Source organism: Erigeron canadensis, chromosome 8 (genome assembly GCF_010389155.1).
Source record: "Erigeron canadensis isolate Cc75 chromosome 8, C_canadensis_v1, whole genome shotgun sequence".
In the NCBI taxonomy this organism is placed as follows: Eukaryota; Viridiplantae; Streptophyta; class Magnoliopsida; order Asterales; family Asteraceae; genus Erigeron; species Erigeron canadensis.
The window spans coordinates 42,927,715-42,942,459 of NC_057768.1; the positions used below are offsets into that span (position 1 = coordinate 42,927,715).

Here is a 14,745-nt window from a genome sequence, read left to right on the forward strand (position 1 = left end):
GTATAAATTTCGTGTGGGTCGATAATGACGCCTGCGAGATGTGGGAGGTGAGCGAAGACGAATGGTGGTAGTGGTGACGGTGATGGTGATGGTGATGGTGTCGGACAGAAAATGATATTGTGGGTATCAAAAGTGTTCTATGTGATATTATAAAAAGAGGATAGTAGTAATTTAATAGATGAAAAATAAATGATATAATAAATAAAAAAGCTATTTTAGACATTTCAAAGTATACCAAAAATAAAAAACCATATAAAAACCAATATGTATTAATTAAGATATGTGTCCATTAAGAAAAGTGAATTTAAATTTAAGATTTTGGAAAGCATTAAAAGTGTTTCGGGAATGCTATATATAACATTTCATGCTATATAACAGATGCATGAAAGTGTTATATATGTTAGTTAAAAACTCTATTTGATAGATAAATATTTTCAAGGATCATGAATTACATCTCAAATATTCGTGTAATTTAAGATTAGAATTGAAATAGCATGTCATTAAAAAACAATGATTTTCATATATAACAAACACTATAGAGTATAGTTATTCATAATCATAAAAGCTAAACCATCGATAGATAAATTGATATGTGAGGAAACATGAAAATTTGAGATTTTGGATTTAAATTTATGAAGATAGGATTTTTTTTCTTCGAAAATAAGTTTTTTTAAGAATTGTTATTGAGTTTAAGGAGGAATGAATCCAAATTTTACATTAATTTTTTTTTTTTTTGTTAAATATATACATATTTAATTAAGCGTTATCTGGTTTTTTTAAAACATATTTATACGCATTTGATCATGAATGAATGTATTTTAGGTACTTATTATTTACATAAGTGTTTTCTATGTAAAAATAAAGATTGAACAAGAATCGGTGAAGATTCGGATAAAAAACAAGTCAAATGGAAAAAACCCGTCAAAGCTGCACTAAAAGACAAAAAAGGAAGACCTCTACAGAAGGATTTGGCCCCATTAGAGGGACGTGCAGATTCAAGATTTTGAATTTAAGTTTCTCGTCGTTTCTGCATGATTTGATTTGACTACACTCAATGGAGTTGTTGAAGACTACCATTATTGTTCTTAATAGGGAACATGTTACCCCAACAATAACATCATAGTGACAAGGCTTGTTTGCTTTCCGTGGCTATAAAACGAATAAGCATTCGAAGATGAAGAGTGTGCACCGGGGTATCCAAAGTCATGTACTACTAAGTTTTCAGTCACAAAACAATTCCAAATCGGTGCCAAAATTATTACCCAAAGTCTCGTTAAGTTTCGTTGACCATTTCTAAGTTATCATTAACGACCGCGAAGCTCTTGTTCTCAAATCATCAACACCTAAAATCATTTTATATTACTTAGTTACTGCATTTGTAGTATATTTCAACATACAACAAGTTGTTTCGTTAAGTATAGCTCTCGTTTGAAGTTTACGAAAAACAATTGTTTGTAAATTTCGGTTTAAGTTTGTGTAAAATCTATAAGTCAAAATTTCGTTCTGAAAAGTTTCTTTAAGTTTATTTATGATCCATATAGTTGTGTAAAGTTTAACGAAGTTTCATTACGTTTGATTGTTCGCATGAAAAATATTTACAAGTTTCCTTTCGTGATTTTCAAAATAGTTTATGGGTTGATTGTGAAGGATATAAGGTTGTTACTTAGTTGATTTAGATAGATTGGGTGCCTATAGTATACATGTGTGAAAATCGTTTCGTTGTAAATCAAGACAGTTGCAAGTTATTAACAATCAAAGTAGTCCGCACGAACAAGTTCATACTTGTTTGTTGACTCTTAAAAGTCATCTGGGTTTTGTGATAATATTGCCGAACAACATTCAGCTTCTTATTTCCATTCATACACAATCTCATTTTCATGAGATATTGCCAAAAAGTTAAGTTTTCAGTCCTCAACCGATGACTGCTCCAAAATAGTGGGATAGGGTCATGACATCAGTGAGGGTGCACAAGTGATGATAGTCTAGTTATGGGCATCTAGTACTTATGATTTGATGTCTAATTCAATGGGATGATGCACTAGCTAAAAGCCTAAGATGCATCAGCGTTTTCAAGCATAAACAAAATAAAACCGATCATGATTTTCAAAGATTTCTAATAGCAAAGCAAATGGGCCATCCAAATGAAACACTGGCAACGTTTTAGCCATAGTTCAAATCCCCTTTCAAAAATGACCAGACTTGAGAACTAAGTGATAATTGAGAACCCCACTACAGATGCAACTAAATGACATCTGAAGCAAAACCCATAATCCTTATCATACCTTCCTTCGTTTACATTGCTTGATCTCGTCCTCCTATAACCTACGATGTGCGGATTTCACTTTGTTTCCCCTATTGTCACAGCCAACACCCTTAACCACAAATCGAAAAATGTTGCTTTGATTAAACCAACAGATCTGTAGTTAGATAACACATTTACCAAATAAATATTGCTACACAAGGATATCAAATACTAAAGTTGGTAAAAGGTAAACGGGGGCACATTTTCTCTGATATGGACTTGCTTTCTAATTTCCCAGCAACTTTGGCAATTTCTACCTCATGGAACGCCTGGAATTGGGTTTTGTCACAGACTCCAGAAATCTAAACATCCACCGGTCAAGCATTCCTGACAAAGATAGTACCAAAATTATACATATACTTGTCTCGGTAAATATATTTAGCAATTTTTTTACTTTGGGACTTAGGGTTGTCCACATTCTACATGGAAAGAAAAAGGGGATTATCACCTAAAGAATGGGTCATTCCACAAGCACTTTTTTTTCCCTCTAATGTGGGTCCACCTGCCCCCTTTTGTCACCCCTCTTATTGACCATTTACCTTAATGAAGGTTCTAACCTCTAGTAAAAGAGCTTGGACAAACCTGTTAAAGCAAATGTTCCGCCAAGCACTGCACATAACCGAGTTATGAAGTGGAGAAAACTGCGTCGTTCTTCCTTGATGGTAACAGTAATTGGCGAGAGGTCATACAAGAAGTAAACCGCTGAATCACATAAAAAACAGTGGTTAAGACCCCCACATAAACAGGCTTTTCATCAGGTATCATAATAAGCAAGTGAAATGGTTAACCCATTTTCGAAAACAAACCTGGCCATGTCCTGTCGTATTCATTCATTGGAGAGAAATACTCGGTAACAGAGAACTGATTGGTAGGCAAGACTTCTTTAGATATGTATTTATACTCGGTTGGAACAATCTGCAAAACCATATTATAAATATCATATTATGATAAAAGTAAAGTTAGAAAATTCTGTAATAAAAAACTAACAAATAAAAGTAGAATAAGAAGAAAAAGCCTTTCTTGTAGAAATATGAAATTGATAATTCCTCAGTAGAAAATTATATACGATTGAGTTAGAAAAATACAGCTGAGTAAACACACCGAAATACAAGTTTCAAGAAATATCGTGTATTCAAAATCATAAGAGTGGCAGTCACAGAATGGAAGGGGAATATGGAAAATGATAATCACAAGTTAATTACCTTTATGTAGTATTTAAATGTTCCGCTTGCACCATGGAGAATTCTGTTAGTATTATCAAGAGGATTGTGCAGTCCCGGATACTTTGGCCCAAAAGACAAATCATGAATCACGTGGCTAACATTGACATGGGTAGCTCCTTCAAAAATCTACCATAATCAAGCGTAAGTTGACTTCAAGCAAGTATCAAATTCAAAAACAAGGTCAATACAAGTAATAAGTGTGACCTGGGAATCATTAATTGGCTCTGATACTATACCATTATTGTAAATAATAGATACAAATGTCATGTTTTATTTACCATCTGTGCAACAAAAATGTTCAAACCATGAACTGAAATATGGAAGTTTCCAGCAACTCGTTGAACATCCAACACTCCATAAACCTAATTAAGTTAAATGAGAATATAAGTGCCTTGATTATTAATGATGTGGATCCAAAAGACCATACTACTATTACCAGTGTCTTCAGCTAGATAAAAGTTACAAATCTGTAGAGCACATACCCGGCAACCTTCTCCATTAGCTAATGCTTGTTTGACCTTCTTAATCATATTTTCAGCCTCATCGTCAAACTTATCCAGATGAACCTTCTTGTCTGAATCATCGTGATGATCAGACTCATTCCCTGGTAAAACTAGAATGTAAGAACACTGCCATTAACAGTATACAGTATATATATGCACTAAATATCACATTCAGATTCATTTTTGAGTAAGGGGTGATAACTATCATATAAAGCAAGAAACAATTGAAATATTATAAGTAGCATTTAGGCAAGCTTATGTCTATAATATAAAATAGGCACAAATAAGACTAATTTATACTGCAGGTAAAATACATAGACTGCGCCACTGCGGATAAATTCTAACATGTACCAAATAATACTTAATTAAGTATGAACACCAAAAATTATAACCCTCTTTCCTCTGAAATTTGTGTTGCCGACAAGTGAAGCAAGGAATAACAGCTTTGTCCTAAACACTCCAAACAAAGTGGATGGAAATATGAGAATCACCTATAGATGGTGGCTTTTATTGAATTAAAAAGACATAAAATAATTTCATATGCTAACTTCAATAAATCAGCACTAAGTCACTTCTGATGTTTCATTCAAACCTTATTTGGAATATGCATAAATGAATCAATATTTCTACCTCAATCAAGAGAAGAGGTCATTTTAAGTTAGCACTAAAAAACAAAATGTAAGAAAAGGGCTAAAAAACAACAAAGGCAATAGATAATATGGAAGCGATGTCAAACTCATATATAGATCAAACAAGGAATAATAATGAAATAAACCAGATCACAAATTCACAGTTACACCAGAAAGAACTAAAGGAGAGAGGCATTTACCATGCTTATGAGATGTATGCCCTTTTTCTACTAGATCAGAAATATACTCTGTCCCGATGATCACTCCTTCTTTACTCAACCGAAGCTGCAATAACACTTATCCGTTTAATGAAATATGTATCAAGTAGGACAAGGAGAAGGAACTAAAGAAAGCCTTTAAAGGGGACTTGACATTAGACAGTCAGGGGCATAAAGCCCTACTATCATGGCTTGCAGGCTTGGGAATCCTAATGTCACAATATGAAAAGGTAATTATCTTATACTACTTGGGTCAGTTATATATAAAACTAAGAGAAACAATAAAAACCCAATGTATTAAAATAATTAGAAGAGAACACACAAAAAAGCTTATTTCAGGTCAATGATGGTTTAACCAGGTGCATGCTTAAGCGCAAAAAAGAGTGGAACTCTCAATCAACCATCAAGTTGATCACAATCAATCTCTGTTTGATATAGGCAAAACCCAAATAAATCACTACTTATAACATCCGACCTCAGTAGATGTTAAAATATGCAAACTTTGTGCGTCTTCATAGGAATACATTAGATTCTAACATCATCACGAAAACCATACCTTCCATATATTTGTATCTAAATCCACTTCATGTTTGCCAGACATGTCAATAGCATCTACGCTCAAAACTGACATAAGCAAAACAGAGAAACTAAAACGTTAGTTGTATAAAACTATCAAACTAAACACTGGAGTCAAATTGACTTGAGAATTCCTAACCTTGACAAGGTAAAGAAGGGAATGACATGTTTATATGAATTGGTAGTGTTTCTCCACGTTTCAGGTCAACTGACATCTGCCAACATATTAAGTTTTACATGAACATGTGTTCGAATAAATTTGAAAGCATGCCATCACAACCTAATAATTATAACAATACAAAGAGAAAGAACAAACCTCGTGAACTTCATACGTAGATATATAGTATGTCAACTCATGCAGAAATAACGTTACCATTATAATTAAACCTACGATTGAAACTGGACAAACAAAAAGGGTCAGAGAAATTAATAGACTTCAATTACTGGTACAAACGATTGAACAGATTATAATGACAATAATATATAACAAAACGAAACCACTTCAGATGCTTCTATATTGTATGACTTTACTAACATGACTGAAATTCCAGATAATCCTATCAATAACCGATGTATATGCTTTTACAACTCATAAGTGCATCATAATTGAAACACCATAGGGTCGACAAATGTTGACAACTGGCAACAATAACCGGTCTACATGAGCCTGTCCAAGAACAATATGTGGAAGGAAATCCAACTAAACTCAGAGGCCACTAAGAAGATTGTCTGCCCATCCTAAGATACATAAGCATAAGCTTATTTGGGAAGTCGTCCTCTTAGACCAACCGGGCGACACATCTAACGGCTAGCCCCAAAGTTGTAGCCTACGGGATTAAATTTGGGTCTCCACAGGAGAATTCCAAGTTCCAAACCACTAAAAGATAATGTACATCATCGGACAGTGAAATTCAAATAAAGGAGTGTTCAGCCTAACCTTTTTCGGAAGAGCTAAATCTAACAGAATGCATTTAGGGGTTTACAAATGCTTATACTTATATCTGTATGATTAATTTATATATCTATATATATATATAGGCACATTTACTTAAGCAACTTATTACACATATCAAGAAAATTCTAGCATTATTTATATATAACAAATAAGGAACCCTTAGCTACAGTAGCTAAGGGTTAATGACATTTTGTCCCTTATCTTTTAATAAAAGATTAAATAATATTTTTGGCTTTAATTTTACAACTTCCAGAAGTTTCTACCTTCTTCACCTCTTCTCTCCAATCTCCCCAACCATATTATCCCCTCCCTCTTCTTCATGTATTACATCAAAAAAAAAAAAAAAACGGCCGACGGATCCATTATCAGCTTTTTCTCTATCTTCTACTTCATACTGGTGATTACTCCTCAATATATCCTCAGTGCCACTCTCTTCTCACATACAGAATCAGGTTAAAGGTAAATTACTTAAACGAAAAATGATGTTGGATGAAATGCTTTTAACCAAATTGTTTGTAATCTTATTTAATATGTTGTATTTTACATCGCATGAGGTTTTTGGTTTTTGTTTTCTGCGATATTTAAAGGGAGTTGTAAAATTGCACCCCATGTGTTTGATTAATTGTCTCAAGCAAATATAGGTATGTAACTTTATACTTAAATACTCTTTTAGGTCTCTATGGTATTTATCTGCGAAGTATTTATTTTCATGTTTTACTTTAGAAATTGATGACTACAATGGGGATAAAACTACATCGTATTTTCTAGGTATAAGAGATTTGTAGAGGGAAATGACAACCTTGGTGAGTTTGATAAGGCTATTCGCATATACAACGAGAAATGTGCATAACCTATGTATGGATGGAGTATGGGAAAAACTGATGGCTTGTGATAGAAGAAGTGTATATTTAAGTAGCTCTTGCGGTAAGTCTTCTGTTTTTATGGTGCACATTAGGTTTTCGTGAAAAAGCCTAAATGAATAGAATTGAAATTTTTGTGAAAATATATATGTGTGTATGTGTGTGTGCAACTGTTGTTGTGTAGGTGCATGGAATATTGGCCAATTACTCCGTTTGATGGGTGTCCAAACTTGCTTAGTTGCTTACCATCAGTGTTGTCAAAGGCGAGCGCCTCTTGCGCCTAGGAGCAAAAGGCGGGCGAGGCGCACCTCCAGCGCCTGAAACCCTAGGCCCAAGTCGACCATGAAAAAGGCGGTCAACGACGGTCAACTGTGGTTGTCAACGGCGGTCAAAATGGTCAAATGGGTCAAGATTCGACCAAATCATTCAAGATCCAACCAAACTGAGTAACCATAGTCGTTTAAGAAGATAAAAGAAGAGAGTGAAAATATAAAATGGGGGGAAGAAAAATTATGATATTGTTTATATATGTTTATAATAATTTGAAGTTTTTGGTTGAAAAGTTTGTATTTTTTTGAATGATATTTGGTTTTATAACTCACATCTGATTTTTTTTACTATTATTTTTCACTATATATACATATTTTATATTTGTTTACTTAGTGTGCCTTTTTTTCCCGGGCGTGCACTTTTTTTGCGTCTCTCGCCTTCGCCCTATTTGGGGTCTTTGCGCTTTGAGGTCGCCTTCGCTTTTGACAACTATGCTTACCATCAGGTTAATTTTGAGGCTTTCAATATTGTGATCATTGGGTGATCAGTTAAACCTACTTGGTGCTTATTGTTGTCTCTCAAATAATGTTTCGGTCTACAGAGGTTTGTAGTTTTGTTAAAAATTAGGTGTGCTTTTTTTAGCTAATAAGCATGACGTCCCTGGGTTACATATATACCATGGTTTCGGTTTCAGGCTGGTCTAGATAAATCATGCAAGCTTCGCAAAACCTGAAAAATGCAGCTTTTTTCATCATAGTCTTAATATGTATAACACACTTAAAAGTCTTCGATTTAAAATTACTATGGAAGAATGTAATTCTTAACAGTTCCTTAATGTGGTTTCTTCATCATCTCTATGCAATCTTAATTCATTTTTATGTGCTTCTACTTAATAAATGTAAGATCATGGGGTAAACTATTCTATTTGGTGTGAACATATTATCATTCTTATATGCATGAACCAAAGAACAACTATTGATTTTATACAAGAATATTTTTAAATCAAAGAAAGACGATGATCATCTCCCAAAAGTTATCAAAGGTTTGTGCTTCCAGTTTTTTGTTTATTAATCTTTTTTGTCTATATGGGTTGTCCGGTAGTGAGCAATTTACAGTAGATGCTTATACAATATGTGGTTGTGGTTAGTCTTCTACAAACAACATGATGTGTGGGTCTAACTTATTCGCTAATGTTTGGATCAGAGCTCGGGTTACTGATGTGATTTTGGGGTTCATCAAGCTTCTAATGTGAATGTTGTCACTATTTGCTGTGTAACCTGTGTTCAACAGTTACTAAAGCTACTAGTGCGGTTTTCGTCAACTATGGTCTTGGGTCATGATACATATTCTTCAAAGAAAATGTATATTCGTAATTATCTAAGGGTCATTCAGTTACCTACCACTATCACTACCACTTTCTAACATGAGTAAGCAATACTGCTGTTGCTTTGGTAAATTTTGGTGAGTTTTGGGATGTTGAAACTCTGTTTGATGGACTGATGATTTCTGCATTTACGTTTTTGATTTAGTTCCTTAACAAAAGTTTTCAGTTTTTGTTTGGAAATTGGCTTAAAGGATTCACTTTTAGACCTCTTCTTTATACCAGTTATTAAATATTTGATTATGTTAAGGTGTTTGACAAATTGTGTTAAAGAAACCCAGGGCTATTGAAATTGATTTACTTTGTTCCATTTAAATTTGAAGATGAGCTCATTTTTCAGGTGATATAAGTGAATCAATTCTCATATCAATCACAGAAGCATACTGTGAATGATGTAAAGGTAACAAGTCTTCAACCTTAGCTTTCTTTGTTTATATATGTTGCTTATTCTATAACTTTGCTATCCAAACTGTATTCTACTTTACCAGCTTGAAGCTCTGTCCTTTAATTTACACCATGTAAATGTTATAGTAGGCAAATGTACGCTCACTCATGCTTATATTCTTATAATTTTGCTAAATACTTTTCTTATTGACCATGTGATTCACATTCTACTTCCGAGAGTGCTATCTACTGTTTATCAGTTATTTTAATGCTAGATGAGTACATATATCTTTAAAGTGTATACGAGCATATTTCAGGTACGGAGCAGTAAAATTGTACAAACCAAAATGCCCTGCTGCAGTTACGAATGACTTTCTAAGGAAAACAAAAGCCAACCTGCTTATTTCTGTAACAGTGAAGGTAAATTTCATCTTCTATGATAACTAATACACATACATAAATATGGAATCAAATTTATTACTTTCTTTGGAAGAAGGGATATAAAAAAATGGCATGGATCGCTTCATGCCACATGGTTTGAGGTTATGACACAGAATTTCAAGCAACAATATGGCCATATAGTTCCACTCATGCTAGAAAAAGCTTATTGATTTAACTATTCCTTAACATTTGTTTCCCAAGTCCAAATTCCCTAACACTCTACATCTTCTTTATTTTCTAGAACTTAAGGACGATACATCTTTCATGGATAACAGCGAAGACTCGATAGGCTTGGATGTAAGGAATGGTTAACACACTAGTTTAACATAAAAAAAAATAACACATACATACATACATACCTATAGCGCCGGATTGTGTTTTCTGTAACAAATGTTCTTCTGCACGCGGAAACGCATCCAGATTCTTTATAACTTGTTTCACCCCCATTATTATAATACAATTTCTATTTGATCCTTTCTACAATAACTTACAGTACATACACCTACAATCAAAACTAAATAACAATTAATTCAACACAAATATTGAAATCAATAACAAATTCATCATGGAATCAAATCACCTTATCAGTCACGTTTTCCGTGACGCTCAATTTTCAACCAAATCCTGTGATCAAACACTTATATCAAAATTAACTACAAATCTATATATTATTATATAGAATTAGGTGTGAACATAATCGTAAGGGATACAATTTGTAAGAAAAGAATATGCGCTGACCTGAAATTGTGAATCGAATAAAATAAAGAGACCGGGAAGGGAGGGGAGGAAGGATTTGACCGGTGATAAATCCAAAGAGGAAGATGATTTGAAACAGAAGCAGCCTTTGTGTATTGCTACAAAGTCCGATACTGATGGTGGGTTGTGGGTCGGAGATCAATTTTAATTATTTTATTTTTATAATATTAATATTCATACTTTTTATGATTATACAAAACCTTTAAGTTTAATTTACACTTTTTAGTTTTTTATCACAAATTTATATTTTTTACCCAATAATTTTAATCAAAAAATAATAGCTAATATATATATATATATCCTTTAAATTTAATTTATACTTTTTTGTTTTGCATCGCAAATTTACACTTTTTACCCAATAATTTAATCAGGACATTAAAAATAGTAGCTAATGTATATATATAATAGAATAATAGTTAATATTATTTTTTTAATATATTATTATATTAATAGCTAATATATATCCTAACTAGATTAATAGTCGCGTAATACGAAGAAACATATATAATTAATGACATATTAAATTTTTATAATATCATAAGTTAACAACTGTATACATATATGAGACTCTTATTTTGAGAACCCATTTTTTTGTATGAACCGTGATAACTCTTAAAATTCATACTGGAACACATTTTTTTTGTTCATTCACATGTGAAACGTTATAATAAAGGTTCATATTTCTTTAATTATGAATTAATGTTTCTATTTAATATACATTTAAAGATAATAAAATAATACTCTTTATCTTCTATCTTATCCAATAGAATAATAGTTATGTCATATAAAAATTTCAATTAAAATATTTAAGATATGTTTCATACAAAATACATAAATCAATTTTATATTTATAAAAATAGTAAGTTATATTTTAAACCATAATAAAGTAAAATTGTATATTAATAATGTTGTAACACTCTGTATCTACAATATTATATATATATATTGTCGGTTTAGTCAAATTATCAATGACAGTGTTGAGAAGGCTGAGTTCATCTTAGGTGAGTAACAACTTTTGGAACATCAACCTTTAACATTTATCTGCAATTTTGGAGCATGTGGTGACAGAGAAGTTGCGCTCTATTAAATAAAATAAAATAAATTATCGAAATTAATGATATATAATTTAACTTGTAAATATGAGTGGCTATTGTGATTACTATTATAAAAGAGTTTGAAAAAAAATATAACATTTTTACATACAACTATATTATCAATGTATAGTACATTTACCTAAACAAAAAAAAAATTCAACCTCTTTTCGCGTTATACGCGAGCTAAATTATATAATTAATTACACATGATTTTTATCATAATGTATAATAAGTTATTTAGCTGCATTAAAATTTGTATTTTGTCAAGCGAAGATTCAAAGGGGTGATTTTTATGTATAAAGTATTACTTTGTATGCATGTAACAAGATATTAATGATAATCTATAGGGCTTTTATTATCATTTTCCTTGTCATTATGATAGTGTTTTATAATAAGCATAGTCCAATATCAAATTACATAATTTTTATTTTATTAAGAAATAAATATTTACTTTATTGTAAAGTTAAAAAATACAAGTTTCAAAACAAAATTTTAATAGAAAGAACAATCTTATAGATCAGATATATGATAAGATATTCAATCTACATTTTTAGTAGAATTTGCAATATATATATATATATAAGGAAAATGATCCGTACTACATACTTTACCTAAGCTTATGTACTGTTACTTTAAAAAATGTTACAAATTTATAATTTCATATATTATCGTACACAATAAACATTATGTCTTTTGGGGCACGTCCATGTGATAGATAAGAGTGCATTAAATGTATAACGTTAATACGTTATCGTTGTCATTTGTTTTTTCTCTCTGTTTTGTCACACTTTCATTTCTTTATGTTACTGTAACCATTAAACGTAATATTTTCTGGGGCAACGCCCAGGTAACATATCTCGTTTTTTCTAATTTTCGTGTCTATGTTTCCATTTTAATTTTTAACTAGTCTTGTTAATGTTGAATTAGGGGCGTTGATGGGTCGGATTAATTGGATTTCAAGTTATTTGGGTTTAATGAAATTATATATTAACCCGTACCCTAAACTGAATAAGATTTGAATTATTTGGGTTAACAACCCATAAACCGAATAACCTAACCCGTTTCACCCAAACCTATTCAGGTTGGGTTGGATCGGGTTATCTGGGTTTCGTTATTTTCAACACCCCTAATTAATAGGACATCTCCTTATAATGTTTATCATGTATCGGTGTATGAAAATATATGTAAAAGTATATTTTGTTTGTAACAATATATAATGTATTATGAAATTGACATATAGCAATTATAAAGATATATTAAGATGACAACAAACTATATGAAAAAAGAGAAATAAAAATAGTTTAGAGATTAAACAAAATGAGTGGCGAATCCACATTCGTCTTAGTGGGGGCTAAAAAATCTTCCACTCATGGATATTTGAATAACGTTCAATGATTTTAGTTTAAATAAAGTAATGGAGGAAACCCTAGACCGAATATTATAATAGGATATCCATCGACTCACTTTGTATAAGCTACATGATGTCGGTATAAAACAATCATTTTAATCCCCACATGATATAGACACCCAAAGGATGCATTTTTATAACTTCACATGTGAGCTTATACTTTATTGATAACCGGTACCTTAAGGAAATTCTTATTTTTGTATCAAAAAGGGATCGAACTTGAAACCTTAAAACCACCAAATACTTCCATTATCATCAAGTCAACTCCTTTATGGTTCAACAATTTTAAATATACATACATATATATATATATATATATATTTTCAACGGCAAAATATTTATTCTATTTGTATAAGACACCATCCAGCATAATGCTAGGGGCTACAAGATACAATTACAACAAATTCTAGATACCCAAATAATTACACTATCTAGAATCATTCCGAGACTTTAACTGCAAAGATTATAAAAAGGTTGAAGAAAACTTGTATCAAATACAGACACAAGAAAAAACCCCATCAACAAAGGTCGAGCCACCGGTTTTCACTTTGTGATGTTTTTGTTACAATCTCATACAAGTCTCGAGGCTCCTCTAAATGAACAAAACCTACAACAAAAGTAGTAGGAAAAAAAAAGAACAAGAACTACTACCTATTCAAAATTGGATTCTTGCACCAGCTTTCCCAAGAGTAGTGGCCTTTCCTATCTCAACTTTCGATCCACAAAAACGAGCAGGTTACAATAGAGTTAAAGATATTGTAGCCACTTTCACGAACATCATTATAGATCAAAGAATTTCTTGCTTTTCATAATTGCCACCACCAAATAAAAATGATAGCTTGGACTCTATGTTGAATATGCACCGGTTTATCCAAATTGTTGCACCATACTAAAATGCCTTCTGGTGGAAGACTTGGAATCATACAATTCAACCAGGTTGCCATGAGTTGTCTGATCTCAACGTTGAGTTCACATTTATCAAAGATGTGTTCAACGAACTTGACATCATTATGACAGAATTGACAATTAAACGAGTTGACATCAATACCTTTAGCAAATAGGTTGATACTTGTCGGGAGACAGTCTCTTATAAGTCTCCAAATGAATAGTTTAATCTTCTTTGGAACAGGAGTATTCCAAACCGTTTGAATGTTGTTATTTGGCAGCCGATATTTATCCAAGGACCTGCGCAAAACATCAATAGAGAAGTCTTTTTTACCGTTAAGAAGCCATGTCCATTGGTTATCATCGTTTTCAGCACCATAGGGAGTCTGTTAACAAGCTGTTGAAGTATGTCTCTTTCCCGATCAGTTCTTAATGCCCTTCTCCAATTCCATCTCCAATTATCATTTCCCTACCAATTTGAGATAAGACAATCTTTATCCATTTCTAACGCATACAACCGTGGGAATTGAATTCCAAGAGAGTAGTATTACTGCACCATAAATCTTTTCCAAAACTTTGTACTTCTGCCATTTCCCACCTTTAGAGTTGTAACCTTATCGGTGATACAAGGGATGTCATTGATGTTCTTAACAACTTGAACTATGTTGTCCCATAATCCTTTGCATTTGGCGTTGAGGTTAGAAAAAACAATCAGCACCATGTATTGCACTTATAACCCGAGCCCAAAGACTATGTGGATCGTTTAACGCTCTCCACCGCCACTTACAAAGGAGCCCAAAGAATCCCATTTGATCCAAGCTATTTTTCTTTTATCCTTTGTACCCCCCCCCCCCCCCCCA

At 32.4% G+C, this 14,745-nt stretch overlaps 1 protein-coding gene across 1 annotated transcript; it reads right to left on the reverse strand.

The window, feature by feature from the left end:
- Positions 1–2,382: 2,382 nt before the first annotated feature.
- Positions 2,383–10,621, reverse strand: LOC122611326 (endoplasmic reticulum-Golgi intermediate compartment protein 3). Its single transcript, XM_043784340.1, has 13 exons — positions 10,481–10,621; positions 10,323–10,366; positions 10,102–10,244; positions 5,768–5,850; positions 5,591–5,666; positions 5,432–5,499; positions 4,858–4,942; positions 4,008–4,129; positions 3,804–3,887; positions 3,505–3,651; positions 3,109–3,217; positions 2,885–3,004; positions 2,383–2,629 (listed from the first exon to the last, which is right to left on the reverse strand). The coding sequence occupies exons 3-13, from the start codon at positions 10,187–10,189 to the stop codon at positions 2,556–2,558; spliced, it is 1,056 nt and encodes a 351-aa protein (XP_043640275.1). The 5' UTR covers positions 10,190–10,244; positions 10,323–10,366; positions 10,481–10,621; the 3' UTR covers positions 2,383–2,555.
- Between the last annotated feature and the right edge of the window lie 4,124 nt (positions 10,622–14,745).